This window comes from Dromiciops gliroides, chromosome 3, assembly GCF_019393635.1.
Source record: "Dromiciops gliroides isolate mDroGli1 chromosome 3, mDroGli1.pri, whole genome shotgun sequence".
Classification (NCBI taxonomy): domain Eukaryota; kingdom Metazoa; phylum Chordata; class Mammalia; order Microbiotheria; family Microbiotheriidae; genus Dromiciops; species Dromiciops gliroides.
Genome location: NC_057863.1, coordinates 259671547 through 259690964, shown reverse-complemented (window position 1 = coordinate 259690964; position 19418 = coordinate 259671547). Strand labels below are relative to the sequence as shown.

Here is a 19418-nt window from a genome sequence, read left to right as displayed (position 1 = left end):
CCACTGTTAGGTCTGTATCCCAAAGACATAAAAGATAAAGAATCTATATATACAAAAATATTTATAGCAGCTCTTTTTGTGCTGGCAAAGAATTGGAAATTGAGGAAATTCATGAAATTGGGAATGGCTGAACAGGTTGTGGTATATGATTGTGATGGAGAACTATTGTGCTATAGGAAAGGATAAGCAGGATGATTTCAGAAAAACCTGGGAAGACTTACATGAACAGATGTAGAGTGAGGTGAGCAGAACCAGGAGAACATTGTACACAGTAATAGCAATTTAATACAGTGATCAACTGTGAGTGCCTTGGCTCTTTGAACTAATGCAGTCCTAAGGACTTAAGGACTTAAGATGAAAATTGCTGTCCACCTCCAGATAGAGAACTGATAGAGTCAGAGTGCAGATTGAAGCATAATTTTTTTTTCACTTTCTTTATTTTTTCTACTTTTAGGGAAATGTTGTGCTTTATTTCACATGTATAATTGATACCACAGTCCTTGCTCTCAAGGAGTTTGTACCATCTTATTAGACAACATGCAAACAGAATTATGCATACGAGGCATATGCAGTTTAATGGGAGGTAATTTCAGAGGAAATGGAGAAGCAGTGAAGAGATCTCTTTTGGAAGGTGGGATCTGAGCTGAATCTTGAAGAAAGCCAGGAAGCCCAGGTGGCAATTGAGTGTATTCTGGCATGAGGAACAGCCAATAAACTGCAAGGAGTCAAGATGCAGTGTCCCGAGTGAAGAGCAATAAGAAAGCCAGCATCACTAGATTATAGAGTATGTAGAGAGGAATAAAGTATAAGAAGACTGAAAAATTAAGAAGAGACAGATTGTAAAGGACTGTATAATTGATCCTAGAGGTAATAGGGACTACTAGAGTTTATTGAATAAAAAAGGATGTGGTCAGATACCTGCTTTAGGAAGATCACTTTGACAATTTAATGAAAGATGGAAGAGAGTAAGGAGAGGACCTCAGGCAAGGAAACCAACCAGTAGGCCACTGCAATAGTTAGGCTGTGTATACCTTTTTTTTTTTAAGTGAGGCAATTGGGGTTAAGTGACTTGCCCAGGGTCACACAGCTAGTAAGTATTAAGTGTCTGAGGCTGGATTTGAACTCAGGTCCTCCTGAATCCAGGGCCGGTGCTCTATCCACTGTGCCATCTAGCTGCCCCCTGTGTATACCTTTTGACCCAGTAATACAGCTACAAAGTCTGTACCCTAAAGGGATGTACAAAAATATTTATGGCAGCTTTTTTCATGGTGACAAAGAAATGGAAATGGGTGGGGGTGGGGAGAATCCATCAATTAAATTATGGTATGTGAATGTAATGAAGCACAATGGGATGGTCAGAGAAACTGTGTGGACTAATGCAAAGTGAAATAAACAGAACCAGGAAAAAACAGTATTGTAAAGACAAACAACTTTGAAAGACTTGGGAATGTTGGTCAATGAAATGACAACCACAGTTCCAGAGAACTCATGATGAAACACAATGTCCACCTCCAGAGATAATGAACTCACAATGCAAACTGAAACATATGGGATTTTTTTGGACTTGTCTAATCCTAGAATTTGTTTTCTTGACTATGCACATTTGTAACAGGTTTTATATTTTGTCAGTGGGAGAGAAGGAAAGATGAAAGGAAAGAATTCAGACCTGAAAATAAAAGAAAATAGAATTCGTTTTTGGTTTGGTTTTTGGGGGCGGGGGGCAATGAGGATTAAGTGACTTGCCCAGGGTTACACAGCTAGTAGGTGTCAAGTGTCTGAGGCTGGATTTGAACTCAGGTCCTCCTGAATCCAGGACCGGTGCTTTATCCACTGTGCCACCTAGCTGCCCCTACAAAATAGAATTTTTTTTAAAAGTTTGTAATATAATATAAAAGCTTTTTTTTCCCCAACTACCCTAGACCTAAACCAGGGTGATGTCTTCATGAGTGGAGAGAAGGGGGCATATAGGAAGGATATTATAAATGTAGAAACAAGACATGGCAACAGGTTGGGTAATGGGTCAGGAGATGAGAGAGTGAGGAGTTGAGGGTGACAACTAGGTTGCAGGCCTGGATGACTGGGAGGATAGATTTGGGGGGAAAAGATAATAAGATAAGCATCTTCTCTTGTAGTCCTGCACTGCAGTTTTCTAGCTTTTCCCTTTGGTTCTATTATAGATCATTGCTTCATCTCTGAACTTTTAAAATTTTTGCTGGGGAGTTACACTTGGCTATAACTTTAAGACTTTGAATGTACTCTTAGCAGAATGAATGTGGGATAAAGGGGGCAGCTAGGTGGCGCAGTGGATAGAGCACCAGCCCTGGATTCAGGAGGACCTTAGTTCAAATCTGGCCTCAGATACTTGACACATTAGCTGTGTGATCCTGGGCAAATCACTTAACCCTAATTGCCTCACCAAAAAAAAAAAAAAAAAAAAAAAGAATGAATGTGGGAGGGAGGAGAAAACCTGACTTTATCTGGAATTCAGAATCATGTCCCCTCCACTGCTACCTCATCTGGCTGTTCCTCTCCCTGCCCTCTTCCCCTTTCTACTCACCATAGGTATTACTCTACAAGGCCCTTTAGTGAGTACCTCTTGAAAGCTGCATTTTGTGGAGGGACCAACATTACTAACCTTTATTCTCCTCCAAACCCTGTTCCTAGCTTCCTTTGGACTAAAGAATTATGTTCCCTTCACCGACACATTCTGCCTCTCCTATCTTTCCCCCACATTTTACCTCCCTTTTGTAGGTTATCTTCTGCCATTAGAATGTAAGTCGTTTTGGGGGTAGAGATTGTCTTTCTTTTAGCTTTATTTGTATGCCCAGTTTTTGGATGCAGGGCCTGTCACTGCCTTTTTTCTTTCTTCCTTCATCTATGTGCAATATAGAAATATTTTTAAAAGAGGAAATTTGTGATAGGGTATTTTCAATTGCTTATGTAGAAAATCAGGCTGAATAAAGAGAGGAAGAAATGCTTGTAATATCTCTAATTTGTCTTTAGCCTTAGTGCCTGAACAATTGGGGAAATTTTAATCTTTGGAAAATTATAAACAATCATTAAAAGCCATCAATTTTCTCTTTGTATGATTAGGTTCCACTACAAATGATAATTCTTAGGTAGTTGATATTTCAAGCATTTTGTAAAATATCTTGAATTTGTTTTGCCAGCAGTAGGCAAATATTCAACAAAAAGAGATGGATGGAATGTTGAAGAAGAAAAGGATAATGATGGGACCTCTGAAGACACAGGTCCACTTCTCCAGGTTGGTGGCTTTTTTCACTTTATATAGTATATAGATTTACTATTGATTTAGAGCCAGATCCAATTAAACAGTAAGATTAATTATGTAGGATGCTGTATTCCCTCTTTTAAATTTTTTAATTCTGGTTTTTGAGCTTTTTAAAAAATTTTTATCAGCAAAAAAAAAGAGGTTTTGTCACATTTCACCCTTTTTTAAAGTATGTAATAAATTATAGACATTACTTTCAAAACAGCCCTGCTTATCTATGCTACCCTCTATTCTGTTCTTTTTTTAAAAACGTTTCAATGACTTTTTTCCCCCTTTGGTATCACTTGCTAAGCAGTATGTTGGCAGCTAGGTGGCTCACTGGGTAGAGAGCTAGACCTGGAGTCAGGAAGACCCAAGATCAAATCCAGCCTCATATACTTATCAGCTGTGTGACCCTGGACTAGTTACTTCTCATCTCTAAAATGAGGATAATAGTACCTACATCAGTTTTTGTGAGGATCAAATTAAATAAATATTTTTAAAGCCCTTTGCAAACCTTAAAACGTTTTATAAATATTAGCTATATTATTAATCCCTAAACCACCTCCCCATTAAAAACAGAAAAGGGAAAAAAAAATCCTTTAACAAACATAGTCAATGAAGCCAAGTCCATACATAGCCATTTCCAGTTTATCATCTCTCAGGACATGATGAGCATTAATTGTCTCTCAAGATTATGTAATCAGATAAAGTAATTTCAAAATTCATGAACATTGAAGTGGGACACGTATGGGTCATGGCAAGGTAAAGGATTTGACCATCTCTGTGTGTAGCTTAGGTAGGGTGGAGTTCCTTTGCAGGTTAAATTCTTTTTATATCTTTTGTCTTTTGGAGTATTGTATTCAAAGTGCTCTCATCTTTTGATCAAAGCTGCTCCTTGCTATCTGACCTATTTTCTTTGTGGACTCTTGTATTTTTTTCTTGACATGGGAGTTCTGAGTTTTAGCACTAGTATTTCAGGGACTTTCCATTTGGAGTGTCTTTTATGAAGGAACTCATTGGCATATTCTCTCTGTCTTCACTTTGCCTTCTGGTTCTAATAGCTCTGGGTACCTTTCATTAAGTTTTTTTTTTTTTAAATAAGATATCCAGGTCTTTTTTTTTTTTTGTCATGGCTTTCAGGTAGTGAGATGATTCTTGATTTTTTTTTCTCTCCTTGACCTGTTTTGATAATCAGATATCTTATATTTTACTCCATGTTTTCCGATTTTTGGGGGTGGTGGGAAGTTTTAATATTTCTTAATGTTTCATAGAATCATTGATTAGTTTGGTTCATTCAGCTTTTCCTTCTTAGGTATGGTTCACACATTTTCTTTTCTAATTATTCTTCTAGTTCTTTCCTGCAGTTATTTTATTTTTTAATTTCTTGCTTCATTTCTTCTATGCATTCATGTAGTCCTTGTAGGAAAATCTATTTTCCTTTGAATTTCTGCTTGTGGTGGTTGCAGAGTTGCAAATCTAAAAAATTCCCCTAAATAAGGAGAGAGTAACTCTGCATTATTCTTCATTTTTCTGGTTGAAATATCCTTTGGTTGGGAACTCATGATAGAAGAGGATCTCCAAATCCAAGAAAAAAATAAAGAACTGTGGAGTATAGATGCTGAATGAACCATACTATTTCTTTTGTTAAAAATAAATAAATAAATAAACAAACAAATAAATAAATAAATAGAAATATTCTTCGGCTTATGCATCTTTCTAGCCTTATTTCCAAAATAGGAACTTGTTGCCAAATCTAGGTTCTCCCTTCTTCTGCCCTTTTGGGTTGCATGATCTATCTGTGGCAATTAGAGGAATCAGTGAATAAAGCACTAGACCTCAGGAAGACAGGAGTTCAAATCTGTCCTCAAATGCTTAACAGTTGTGACCCTAGGCAAATAACTCCTTTTTTGGTTTCCCCATCTGTAAAATGAGGATAATAACAGTACCTTCTAGCTCCCAGAATTATTGTGATTATCCAGTGAGATATTTGTAAAGTGCTATGCATATGCTAGCTATTAATATTCCTACCTTGATCTCTACCTTTGAAGGTTTGACTCTTTGAAGGTTTAACATGCTAAAACTTAAGGGTCCTCTTAGATAGTAGATAGGGCAGCTAAGTGGCACAGTGGATTACCAGCCTGAAGTCAGAAAGACTCATCTTCCTGAGTTCAAGTTTTGCCTCAGATACTAACTAGCTGTGTGACCTTGGACAAGTCACATAACCCTGTTTGCCTCAGTTTGAAAAAAATGGTGAACCATTCCAGTGTCTTTGCCAAGAGTGCAAAGAGTCAGATATGACTAAAACAACTGAACAATAATTGATAGGAATTCTTAGCTTTTTTTGTGTAATGAGGCAACTAAATGGTACTACAGATAGAGTAATGGACCTGGAGTTAGGAAGACTCAAGTTTAAATCCAGTTTCAGATACTTAATAGCTATGTGACCATGAGCAAGTTACTTTACTCTCTCTGTCTGTCTCAGTGTTCTCATCTCCTATATGAAGATAATAATAATGCATACCTTCCAGGTTGGTTGTAAAGATAAAAAAGAAAATAATATTTATAAAGACCTTTATAAAGAGGGTAAAGTGAAATATAAATGTTATCATCATCATCATTTTTATTATCATGGACCCCTTTGGTAGTCTTATAAAGCTTATGAACCCTTTCTCAGAATAATCGTTTTAAACACCTAACATAAAATACATAGGATTGTAACAAAAAACAATTATTAATTACCAAATTATCAAAACATTTTTCAAAAACAATTTCATGGACCCCAGGATAAGAACCACAGTTCTGGGGCAGCTAGGTGGCACAGTGGATAGAACACCAGCCCTGGATTCAGGAGGACCTGAGTTCAAATCCATCCTCAGACACTTAACACTTACTAGCTGTGTGACCCTGGGCAAGTCACTTAACCCCAATTGCCTCACTAAAAAAAAGAGAGAGAGAGAAAACCACAGTTCTTTGGCACCTCAGGACAATGTTAGGGACATCAGAGTTTCTGGGCTCCCGGATTGTTGAATCTGAGCACTGTCCCACTCACTCTACTGTTCACTACTATTCCCATGGCATCCATGGTTCCTGCTCTAGGTTTCCAGCTGTCCTGGGTCTCTCTGAATTCAAAGCCTTTCAGGGTCTATGAGTCTTTAGCTCCATTTGAAGCAATCTCTGCTCCAGTTGGAGACTGCAACTTTCATTTACCTGTGCTTTTGGAACCATTTTCTTGCTGTTGGGCTTTTTTATCTAGTTCGGAGTAGAAGAAATCTCTAACTATTGTTTTTCATTGTATTTTTTTTATCATGATTCAGTCTGCTGCAAATTTTATGTTTTTGCTTCAATAGGTACATCAGCTGGGAGGTCAGCCTGTGTTCAGGCAGTCATTTTTTTTTTAGTTCACTTTAAACTTTAATGCAAAACGAGAGGGGGAAAAACATTTCCATGTATGCAGCAGAAACTAAATGAGAGGATTCAATATAAGACCATGAATTTCCATTTCAGACTGTTAACTATTTTTGGAAAAACTATGTAATAAATACTGTACATTGTTTTCAAAGCTTAACCAGCTTTTCTGTGCTTCCTTCTAAGTTTTCTTTTGTTCTCTGCTGTGCACTTTTTCTTTTCTCCCTCCCTCCCCACCCTGCTGTAGAGAAGGCTACTATTAAACTCGAATATATTTTCATATATTTATATATAGACACATATATGCATAGACTTACATATGGCATATGTATAAAGCCATACTATACATTTTTCTGTTCATGAGTTCTTTCTCTGGAGGTAGATAGCATCTTCCTTCATAGGTCTAAAGTCTTTTGCATGTTTTTTTAAAAATCAACCAGCTCATCATTTCTTATAGTGTAGTAATATTCCATCATAATCATATACAACAACTTGTTTAGCCATTCCCCAGTTAAAGGGCATCTATCATTTTAACCAATCTGATAAGTGAAAGATATCTTAATGATATTTTAATTAGTATTTCTCTTATCAGTAATGATCTATAGCATTTTTTCATATCACTATAGTTTTTATTTCTTCAATGGGAAATTGCATGTTCATATCCTTTGACCATTTCTCAGTTGATTGTATTCTGATAAATTTGACAAAGTTCTTCATATATTTGAAAAATTATCTTTATCTGAGAGATTGTCTTTGAAGCTTTTTCCTCCCAGTTTCTTGCTTTCTTTCTAATCTTAGCTACATTGGTTTTATTAGTATGAGAACTTTTTAACTTAATGGAATCAAAATTATCCATTTTACACCTCACAATGCTTTATATCTGTTCTTTATTCATAAATTGTTCTATCCATGAATCAGATAGGTAATATGTTCTACATTCTTCTAATTTTCTTGTGATACCTCCTTTTATATCTAGGTTGTGTATCCATTTTGACCTTATCTTGGCGAATGGTTTAAAATATTGGTTTTAAGTATTAAAATACACAATTTCCAGGCAGTCAACTTGACCAGAAGTCTCTTTTCCTTTTTTGATTTCTCTATGATACTCATTTGTGAAAAGCACTTGTTTAATGATGCCATGCAATTGAAAAAAATTAAAATTAGACTTGCTTAATTATGCTCTCTTAAACTTTAGTGAAAATTCCATTTCAGAAATTTCAATAACTTTGTTCAATCATTATAACCAACTTTCAAATATTCCTAAATTAAAATTCTGCATTTATGGATTCCATTTTGAAAAAGAAAAGATAAGTTTCCCCCAGTACTTAGTTTAAATTTAAACTTTGCCAGTTCCTTTCTAAAAGTTTTACTATTTCAAATTAAGCCAGGCAGGTATTACATTTCAGAAGAGGAGAATGTTTGAGCTAGAAGTAATCCTAGATATTAGCTAATCCAACTTCCATATTTTACAGACATATTAGTTTACCTGCATCCATATTAATTCCTTCAGGAATTCATGAGTATTTTAAGGGCAACAGCTAATTTTCTTTGTCTTTGTATCCCCTGTTCTTGGTATGTTAAATAAATGTTTATTGAATTGGCTGAGAAAACTGAGGTCCAGAGAAATTAAATAACCATAATCACATGGCTATTAAAAGGAAGGACTGAGATTGAAACCTAAGGCTTCTGAGGCTTTCACTCACATTTTGTTCATCTAAAGTCCTTCCCAATTCTCAATCTAAGTTCAGAGATAGGGTTTCTCTATTTTTATGCTTAATTTTCCTTTTAAATAGTTTGACTATAAAGCTGTTGCTGACCGACTCCTAGAAGTGACCAGCAGAAAAAACATACCACCCTTCAACAGGAGACGTCTCTCTAAGCTAGTCAAAAAGTAAGTCCTCTTTAATCATAATTGGAAAACTTGCTTTTGATATTTCCTTAGTCCCAGGACCCCAGATTTAATTAACACAGTACAGAATTATTCTTTGTCAGTTCTTCTGTATGCTGTAAAATTCACTTTATTTAGCAGTATAATTATGGTTCTGAAATAAAGCTCTTAAATCCCTGGTTATGCAGTTTATGACCGAAAGTAATCAGGAATTCTTTAGTAGATTTATTTTTTGAGTGACTGGATCTTTGTTTCAGCAAATCTTTGGAGCACCACTGTTTATACTCTTTTATGATAAAGATGAGAAGATGAGTGCCAGAGAAAGAAAGTAGTTTTTTTCAACTCTTCTTCCTTTCAGATCCTCCCCACTGCTTAAAAAAAAATTAGGGGAAAATGGAATTTGACAGTTGTAGAAATGACAATATTGCTAAAATGTAATTCCTTTTAACATGTGACATTGAATTCATCTTAATTTTTTTTCTCCTCTTCCAGATTTCAAGATTTATCTGAAGGTAAGAACTGAACTAAACATGCACAATGTTCTTCTACAAGTAATCAGTTTCTTTTTTAAAAACTGAATTATTAATTCTTATTGTGATGTGGCTATTAGGACATGTCCTAATAACTTTTCATAAGCTTATACCATAATAATGTCTAGCAGTTTACCACCATCAGGAACCAGTTTATATGTTCAAAAAGAAAGGCCTGATTTTTAAGAAATACCATAGACTATTTAGAGTCTGCCTTTTTTTTTTTTTTTTTTTGATCTGATTAAGAACAAAGCCAATTTTTATTGAGTTAGGGTGGTTTATGTTTGGTTCTGCCTTTATTTATTTATTTTGACATTTTATAATTTTATTTAAATGAAATTCAGTTTAGTTTTCATCCACTTTGACTGTCTGCAAGCTTTTGAAAGTGATGACAGGCACATAAGTAACCAAGGTATACAGCTTGTTTGGTGAATCTTCATCCTCATTGCATTTCCTGGACAAATGCACTTGGGTGAGGGGCAGCTCGGTGGCACAGTGGATAAAGCACTGGCCCTGGATTCAGGAGTACCTGAGTTCAAATCCAGCCTCAGACACTTAACACTTACTAGCTGTGTGACCCTGGGCAAGTCACTTAACCGCAATTGCCTCACAAAAAAAAAAAAAAAAGCTAGACAAATGCACTTGGGTATGATATGGGACATTCCTTATTACTTTGGCCCAAACAGCTTTGTTTAAGTCTGATGTCTATGCATACATCTGGAGTTCCCATTTCTTTCATGACAAATTTGCAGATTTTCTTTAGAACCTGAGGAACTCGCTTTTTGGGTTTTTTTTTTTGTTTTTGTTTGTTTGTTTGTTTGTTTTTGCGGGTCAGTGAGGGTTAAGTGACTTGCCCAGGGTCACACGGCTAACTAGTAAGTGTCAAGTGCCTGAGGTCGGATTTGAACTCAGGTCCTCCTGAATCCAGAACCGGTGCTCTATCCACTGCGCCACCTAGCTGCCCCTGAGGAGCTCACTTTTGAAGCTTAATCCATGAATCCGATGGTATATTCCCTCGTCACCACTTCATTGATGGCAGACCATCCCTTCTTTTTCTCTCCACCTTTCTTTGCAAGAGCCATCCTGCCTGGGACCAGGTTGGCAAGGAAGCTGGTCCTGTCTCTAGGGGAAAATAGGGATTACCGTTCAAAGTTTCTTGCAGAGATTTGTTAATTATTCATTATTCCACTGGGAAGGGTGGATGAAGAAGGGGAAAAAATGCTTATGATCTCAGAAATTCAAGGAAGAAAACAACTGCATCACTAGAAACCATCATGTTTGCTATGTGCTAGACCAAAAGTTATACCAAGTCTGGGAAAAAAGGTTTGACAAGTATAAAGACTAATGTTCAGTCTCAAGCATGGTCCCCCTAGATTTTAGGACTGAGTATTGGATAGTTTACTGCAGGAATAAAGTTTTCCTAAGACTATTAATCCTCACTGGTTCACAAGTCTATGAGATTGTTTTCCTTGTGATATGTTGCTTTTTACATTAGGAGAATGCTGGCTCTCAGGAGAAAAGTAGGGTGGAATGGAATGTCTGAGAGGCATGAATTAGAAGGTTTATATAGTTTTCTATGCTTTAGGGAAATAGCATCATTGATGTATATAATATTGTGTCTGGCAGGCATTTTCCCTCAAATCAGTTTCCCTGAAGACATTTCTACAGATGAAGATGACCACACCCTTAGTCGGGGAAGGCGTAAGAAAAAAAGAAATAAACTTACAGAGAAAGCCAAGTTAGAAAAAGAAAAAGGTAAGTTGTAAAGCTTAAAAACAGAAATGAAATGCAGAAAATAAGAAAGTGATTCCAGGATTTTAGAGTTGGAAGAGAAGTTAGAAATCATCTTGTCTAACCTTATTCTACAGATGAGAAATCTGAGACCCACAGAGATAAGTAAGAAAGATAAATGCCATAGCAGAGATATAAACTCAGTCTAACCCCAAATCTGGTGCCCTTTTCACTGCACCACACCCAGAACCCATCATGCCCATTTCTGTTTGATCTATTGTTATTTATCATAGTGGAGGTAATATTTTTCAGTTACAGGAGACTGGGGAAGGGGGAAGGAAATTATTTCAAAAGTTTTATTATAGTTGTTGGCGGAATCTGCTTTGAATTTCTTCTTTGTATTTCTTCATCTCCAGAAAGAAGGAAGAAAGAAAATACCGGGTAGATTATATTTTGGTGGGAATAGAGTTTATCCATGTTAGCGGTTGAAGACAATTCTTCAGGGATTAAAATCACTCAGAGAAAACCTATTTGTGAAAATGAAAATAGCTGTATTTTTATTATGGCTTTCAGAAGAAAGATGATCATCAGCTATTCCTGAGGCAGACTAGGAAAAGACATTCCCAGTTTTCATTTGTGATATGAATACCAGCACAAATGTTTCTCTGAGTTTCTTTCACAAGCTGAATACCAATCACGCAGCAGAATTAGTGTAGTATCAAGCAAAGCGGGGGGGGGGGGGGGGGGGGGGGGGACACGACACACACACACGACACACGACTCCCTTGCTAATAAGACTTCTGTGTCTCTACTAATATGACTTTCCGGATTTTGATGTGATTGCAGGGCAGTGCAAGCCAAAGAAATTCAGTGCAGCTGAAGAAGAAAGTGAATGCAACCTTCAAAAGAGAAAACGGAGAAAGAAAAAGAAAAATAATTCCCACCCTGAAAACTCAGGGTCAGGGGATGCTTTCATCCCCCCTGAACCAAATGGGAACAGTGAACCAGAGCCATGTAAGAAAAAAGACCCCAAAAAAGGTACCCCAGAGAATGAAACAGATACATCCTTTGGTGTAGCTGAAGAAAGTGGCATGGAACATCCCCAAGATACCAACACGCAAAACAAAAGGAAAAGGCCAAGAAAGAAGAGTTTAAGGGTCCTGGAAGAACTTGCAGAGATGGGGATGCCACCTGTCGAGACTGCCGTTCAAAATGGCCCAGGTGGTACTGCTGCTCAGGAGCCTGTCGCCAGCAGTCCCCCAACAGGTGGGGTCAAAGTTGTGAAAAAGAAGCGGAAACTTGGGGCTCTTACAGTCGGTAGCAATGGCTTGTCCCCATTGGTGACAATTCGATCAGAGAGGGAAAGTCTGTTAGATAGTCCTGCTGGAGAAGGAGATTGCCCACCTCTTCTGACCCAGAGTGTCAGGCTAAAGAAAAAAAAGGGGAAGCTGGACAGTCTTGAGCCAGTTGGCCTGCCCAACCAGAAGGCTGCATTTCTGAAAAAGAGGAAGAAAATAAAGGAGGTCTTAGACTTGGTGGAAACTAATGGAGCCCTGGAGGCTGAACTGAAGAAAATCCAGGCTACGGTAAGAAAAGCTTTTAGTTTAGATTCTTGGGTGGTAGAGTTTGGTTCCTGCAGGATTCCCAGTTAACCCTCCAGAGTGGCTTCCTTGCTTTTTCTGGAGTATTTGTTATCATGGTATAGTCTTTTTTTTTTTTTTTTTGGGTGAGGCAGTTGGGGTTAAGTGACTTGCCCAGGGTCACACCGCTAGTAAGTATTAAGCGTATGAGGCCAGATTTGAAATCAGGTCCTCCTGAATCCAGGGCCGGTGCTCTATCCACTGTGCCACTTAGCTGCCCCCATGGTATAGAGGTCTATATGTTATAGACCTCTGGAGTGAAGAAGTAATGGAACAAGCTCACAGATCACAAGATCAGTCTTAGTAATAACCACACATAATAAGAGCTCCGTGGACTACAAAATGACACAAATGTGTAGCTAAACTAAAAGCTATTTTTATTTTTTGTCATTAACTCAACCAATCATGATTTTTTGCACATGGGAAAAACAACATGCTGATGGGTGAATGGCTTTGTTGTCATTTTTAATAGTCCTGGCATGGGGCAGCTGGGTGGCACAGTGGATAGAGCACCGGCCCTGGAATCAGTAGTACCTGAGTTCAAATCTGGCCTCAGACACTTGACACTTACTAGCTGTGTGACCCTGGGCAAGTCACTTAACCCCAATTGCCTCACTAAAAAAACAAAAACAAACAAAAAAATAGTCCTGGCATGCCCTATACAGATAACAGGTATAAACTTGAAAACAAGGCCTCAGTCCTGTTTTTTAAATATTACTGCCTTGTTTTAAATATTGCGATATATATATATATGCCAATCACTTGGCATTTTTACATATTTACTTAGACTTGTGATATGTCAGCACATTTTTTAGCACCCAATTTCAAGGTGGTTGTGCTTTTTCAGCCTGTATTATAATATGAAAAATCTGGTTTAGCTACCTAGTTACATACAAAGTGTGGTGAGTTTGCTACTATAGTTCACTGAAATGACTAGATTGCCATTGAGAGCAATTAAGATTGTTTTATGGTAAATAAATGAAATGTAGCCATAAGCCTGTGGTCAGCTTAGAACTATTTCCTATACTTTTCAGTTATATCATAGTTTTTTCTGTATGGAGCACTATTAGAATGTAAACTACTTGAGATCAGCATCTGTGTGGAACATATTTTTGGTATCCTGGATACCTGGCACAGTACTGTGCCTTTAGTAAATGTTGATTGAATTGATTTGAAACTCTCAGATTAGAATCGCAAGGATGACTCATTTGTCACACTCCTACTCTAGCTTCTACACAGAGTGATAAAATTTTCAACCACAGCAGTTCTCAAAGATCTATCAGGTCAGAGAAGTTGGAATTACCTCCTTGGAAGAAATACCCACAGCAATGAAATCACAAGTCATTGATGTAGATGTATTTAGATATCTCACATCTCTATGGGAGAGTTAGCTTTGCTTAGTGGGTGGAACACTAGCTTTGTAATCAGGCTTTTCACCCCTCAGGGCCCCAGAGAAGGGGTTGCTCTGCTTTGGCAAGGGAAGTTGCTCATCAAAGAAATCTACTTTCTTACCTCTCCATTCCATCTCCAAGGCTGCCAGAGTGATTTTCCTTAAGCATAGATGTGATGATGTTCTTCCTGTTCAGTGAGTTCCAATGACTTTCTGTTGCCTCTGGGATAAAATATCAACTCTTCTGTTTTTCTTTTAAATCCCATAACAACCTGCTCCCAAACTCTTCTCATATTAGTTGCTACTGCTCTTACTTCCCACCCTCTGTGATCCAGACTAACTGGCTTTCTCTCTGTTCCTCACAAAAGATACTTCATCTCCTGTATTAGTGGCTTTGTCCTGGCCATATTCTCCCCACCACCACCCCCTTCCCTGGAATGGGACATCCTCTATTTGTATCCCCAGCACTTAGCAGAGTGCTGAGAACACAGTAGGTACTTAATAAATGCTTGTTGATTGATTGATGAAATCAGAGGTCTGTTATTTTCTTTTTTAAACACCCCCCCCCCAAAAAAAAAAGTCCTTCACCAGACAACCTGTCAATTATTAAGTGCAGAGTGGCAATGCACCAAGTCTCTGAGGTACATAGAGTTATGTAATATGCTCAATGTAATAACTGTGAAGTGTTAGAGGCAAGATTTGAGCCCAGGTTAAAACAGTCCCTCCCTCCCCCCTTCTTTTCTCCCTTGCCCATAGCCACACTTAATACCACCCCCAATTTTTTCTCCCTCCTCTCCTCCACCAGTTAGTGTTACAGCCAAGAGAGAAGTAGAATAAACAGGGTATTGTAGTGCTGAGAAGGCAAAGAGAGGCAAGTTTGGAAAAGCACAGAGGTGATGAACAGTCTAATACTGCAGGTCGGATGGAATGAGTAACTGAGCAAAGGTCATTGGATTTTTAGCCCTTGGCTTACAGGCTTTTTCAGTAGAGTTGTGAGAAGAACCATATCCAGAGGACAGAGACTTAAGGACTAGGAGCAGTAAACAAAGACAACAAACATCTTCAAGAAGTTTAGTTATTACAGGTAGGAGAAAGGGCCGCCAGGGTCTAAGAAAGCTTTTTTCCCGTAAGGAGATACATGTTTGTAGGTAAAGAGAAGGGCACACTTTTCTCAGAGATATCTATTTCAGTGGTATTGGGTTATATCTAAAGAGTGGTAGCCCCCGTTCCCTCTCAGCATTAGAAGATCTGTAGGAGCAATTCACCAAGAACTGCCTAAAGGAACTTATTCTCCTTATTAGTAACATCTTGATACTTCTTGACGATCCTATCAACTTGACCTCAGCTATGTGGATGAATAGAATGCCACAAGAGTACACAAGTTTTACATATGAAATTTGGGTTCTGGTGAAGCAATGAATCCTTTAAAAGAAAAAAGAAAGCTATGAAAAGGGAGACAAGAGTGTTAATAGAGCCCAGCTGGTATCGTTGAGTTTGAATTATCAGTATCCTTGCTCTTGGGGCTCTCCCTCTGTTCAGCTGGATGTACTTATCAGGATCCTGATTTGTCACTTTCTACCTGATAGTTACATAGATTTGACTGAACTGCTTTGTCAGGCCGTGATTTGTTTTGTTTTCTCTCCCTTTCCTGGTAGGGAAGCAGTGCAACTTTCAGCCCACTGAAGAAAAAGAAGCTAAAGACCGAAAATGACTTTGTGAAATTTGAAAATGCAGCCTTACCTAAGCCCTTATTCTTTAGAAAATCCAAAAGCAACATTAATATCTCTTCCCCCAGCCCCACCATTCAGGTACAGTAGAATTTCTTTAATTCAAATATTTTATATATATATATAATTTTATTTATTTATTTAGGGGTATACATATATTTCCTGCCTTTATTCCAGACTATACCATAAAGTGTTTCTCATAACTACCCTTGCCACATCCATATATAGTTGAAAAGCAGTTTCATATCCATAGCTGGTGATGTATTATACTTTGCTAGTGACCAATAGGAAAATCTGCCACATTAAGTCAAAATACTTTTATTCTAATCTATCTCACACCACAACTCTAGGGATCAAGTTTAACCTAGGTCTTTCTTGGAGATAGGATTGGTTGCTGTCTATAGTAATTCAGGTTATTCTAGCTACTAAGGATATCAGTGGGACCAAGTTGGTTTTGGACCATAAAACATTCAGGTTACTCTTTGAATATCTTAAGGATGTCCTTGGGGCAACCAGTCTGAAACAAGTTTAATAAATTATAATCCCTACTCATACAAGTGTAAGCATAAAGACAAAGCAAACCAACCTGGGCTCAGTGGGCTAATGCCAGTGAAAATAGAAACATCCCCCTAGGAGATTAGTACGATTCCAACTTAAACACAAGAGATTTGATTTGGCTAGAATTATGGCAGCCTAGGGAATCCACTTCTTCTGAGTGATACTCTACTCCAAATACCACTTCTTATCCAAAATTTTTCTTTGGGGGGGGGCGGGGTTGGGCAATTGGGGTTAAGTAACTTGCCCAGGGTCACACAGCTAGTAAGTGTCAAGTGTCTGAGGCTGGATTAGAACTCGGGTCTTCCTGAATCCAGGGCCAGTGCTTTATCCACTGCGCCACTTAGCTGCCCCTTAGTAGCTACTTCTGAGGTATTTTCAGATTTGTAATAATTTTTTATACTAGTCCGTATCTTTGGTTTACTTTTCTCTCCAGTTTTATTGCCTGAATTGGAACTTTGTGACAGGGGAGGGCTCCACCTGCTGGTCAGCCTCACCCTAGCATGAGTTCTTATTGACATGTTGATTTTAGGGGGGCTAGCATGAGTTCTTTCTTTTTTTTTTCTTTTATTCAAGTTTTCTTGTACAAAATGACTAATATAGTAATGTTTTACAGAATTGTACATATATAACCTATATCTGATTGCTTACTGCCTCGGGAAGGGAGAGGGAAGAAGGGATAACAATTGGAACTTAAAACTATAAATAAAAATGTTTATTATTACTTTAAAAAACTATTTGAAGGTCTGTCATTTAGAAGAGGGGTTAGCCTCAGTGTTTACTACTGAGGGCAGAACTGGGATCAGTGGGTGAAAGAACTTATTAACAGAGCTGTCTGCCAAAGGAATGGGCTGCCTTGGGAGCTAGTGAGTTCCTCGCCACTTGAAATCTTCAAGCTGAGTGTCACCTGTGAGGTTTGTTTTGGTGCCTAACATGAGTTCTTATGCTAACCCCTCCTTCCCAGGTTTAGCCCCCCTAGTTCTCTGATGTTAAGTGCCCTGGCTCTTCAGAGTTCTCCCTGTCATCTCAAGAGAGTATGAAAATCCCCAGAGCCCAGACCTGGGCTCTTCTGGTCCAAGAAATAGGGCACTCCTCTATTGTTCCCTGTCCACTGCTTCCTGGAGCTTCCAAAGGCCCCACTCCGGGCTTCTCTGATCCTACTGGAGCTTTCTCAAAGGATTTCTCTTTTGCTTACTCCAGACACACACAGCCTTGCAGGCTACACCTTTTCCCTCTCTGATTCTACTGGTGCTCATTTTCCTGGAGGGGTCTGGCTAACTTTTGTGCAATTCTGGAGTGAAAGAAGTGACTTAATATAGTTTCTGGTTGTATTTATTTTTTATTGATTGATTGATTGATTAATTGATAGTGAGGCATTTGGGGTTAAGTGACTTGCCCAGGGTCACACAGCTAGTAAGTGTTAAGTGTCTGAGACCGGATTTGAACTCAGGTACTCCTGACTCCAGGGCCACTGCTCTATCCACTGCGCCACCTAGCTGCCCCTATTTATTTATTTTTTTTAATTGGAAAAATCTCAAAAAAAACAACACCAATAAACAAAAAAGTAGAAATAGTATGGTTCAATCTGCATTCAGAATCCACAGTTCTTTTTTTCTGGATGTGGAGAACACTTTCCATCATAAGTTTTTTGCAATTGCCTTGGATCATTGCATTGCTGAGAAGAGCAAAGTCTGTCACAGTTGATCATCACACAGTGATGCTATTACTGTGTACAATGTTCTCCTGGTTCTGCTCACTTCACTCAGCATCAGTCCACTTAAGTCTTTCCAGGTTTTTCTGAAATCTGCCTGCTCATCATTTCTTATATCACAGTAGTATTCCACTACATTCATATACTACAATTTGTTCAGCCATTTCCCAATTGATGGGCATCCCCTGGATTTCCAATTCTTTGCCACCACAAAGAGAGCTGCTATAAATACTTTTGTACATGTGAGTCCTTTTCCCTTTTTTATGATCTCTTTGGGATACAGACCTAGTAGTGGTATTTCTGTGTCAAAGGATATGAAGTCCCATAACTCTTTGGGCATAGTTCCAAATTGCTCTCCAGAATGGTTGGATCAGTTCACAACTCTACCAGCAATGTATTAGTGGTTTCTGGTTGTATTTCTTAAGAAAGAAGGAAGGTGTGAACAGGATTTTGCGGGAGTAGATATGTAGGAGTTGAATGGTTTGCCGCCTATTAGGCAGACATCTTGTCAGGAAGTGCCCTTCTCAGTAAAATTCTAATTATTGTTTGTTGTAACTAAAGAATGATTGCATTGAAGCAGTGACCATAATAGTTCCTGAATGTTTTTAGACTAGTTTTTGATTCCATGATGTATTTAGATGTGTCTACATTTTCTGTGCATACATTTTGGGGTATTCTCCCCATCCCAGAACAAACTCTTTTTGGTAAGGAGAGGATCAGTACACAGCTTAGGGAAGATATTGAGATTAGGTCAGTATGGAGAAAAGAAAAGAAGGAAGAGAAAAAGGATGGGTCAGTTTGGGCTCCATTTGAATTTTTGACACTTGACAGTTTTGTAAATGAATTTGATGGCTTAGACACTGAAACTTATTGACCGTTATATTTAGGTCTTAATTCTTCTACTCCTACCTCTCAGTATATTTTTTCAAAGGTATTAGGTAACTTCATGGGGCAGCTAGGTGATGTAGTAGAGTGCCAATATCTTTACCAAGAAAACCCCCAAAAAAAGAGCTCATGAAGAATTGGATATGACTAAGAAATGAATAAACAACAACAGGGTAACTTCAAAGCTGTTAGGAAATATAAACCCAAGATTTTATTTTATTTTTAAAATATCAGGATGGAAAACGGAGGAAGAAATTATTAGTATATTTTGCTTTAAAAGCACCCCTGCCCACCTATCCACCTAGCCCCAAAAAGCAACATATGGTTAAAATCTGGACTCAAACCAAAATTTCAAGTAGAGTATCTTTATACTTTGTAAATTGCAATACAAATCTCCAAGTCATCTTTAGGAGGTATCTCCTAAAGTTATGTTTATTTGGGTATGTAATTGATCCAGGGTCCCTAAGTGACACAGTAGATAAGAGTACTAGAACTGGAGTCACGAAGATGTGAGTTCAAATCTAGCCTCAGACACTTAGTATGACCCTGGGTAAGTCACATAACCCTGTTTGCTTCAGTTTCCTCACCTGTAAAGTGAGCTGGAGAAAGAAATGGCAAATCACTTCACTGTCTTTGCCAAGAAAACCTCAAATGGGGTCACAAAGAGTCAGATATGACTGAA

The 19418-nt window shown here is 38.1% G+C and overlaps 1 protein-coding gene across 1 annotated transcript in view; it reads left to right on the top strand.

The window, feature by feature from the left end:
* RRP1B (ribosomal RNA processing 1B) overlaps nucleotides 1-19418 on the top strand; it is a 53750-nt gene that overhangs the window by 22336 nt on the left and 11996 nt on the right. Inside the window, 6 exon segments of the mRNA XM_043994644.1 lie at nucleotides 3171-3265; nucleotides 8473-8570; nucleotides 9060-9079; nucleotides 10724-10852; nucleotides 11675-12414; nucleotides 15514-15666. Coding sequence (XP_043850579.1) covers nucleotides 3171-3265; nucleotides 8473-8570; nucleotides 9060-9079; nucleotides 10724-10852; nucleotides 11675-12414; nucleotides 15514-15666 — 1235 coding nt within the window.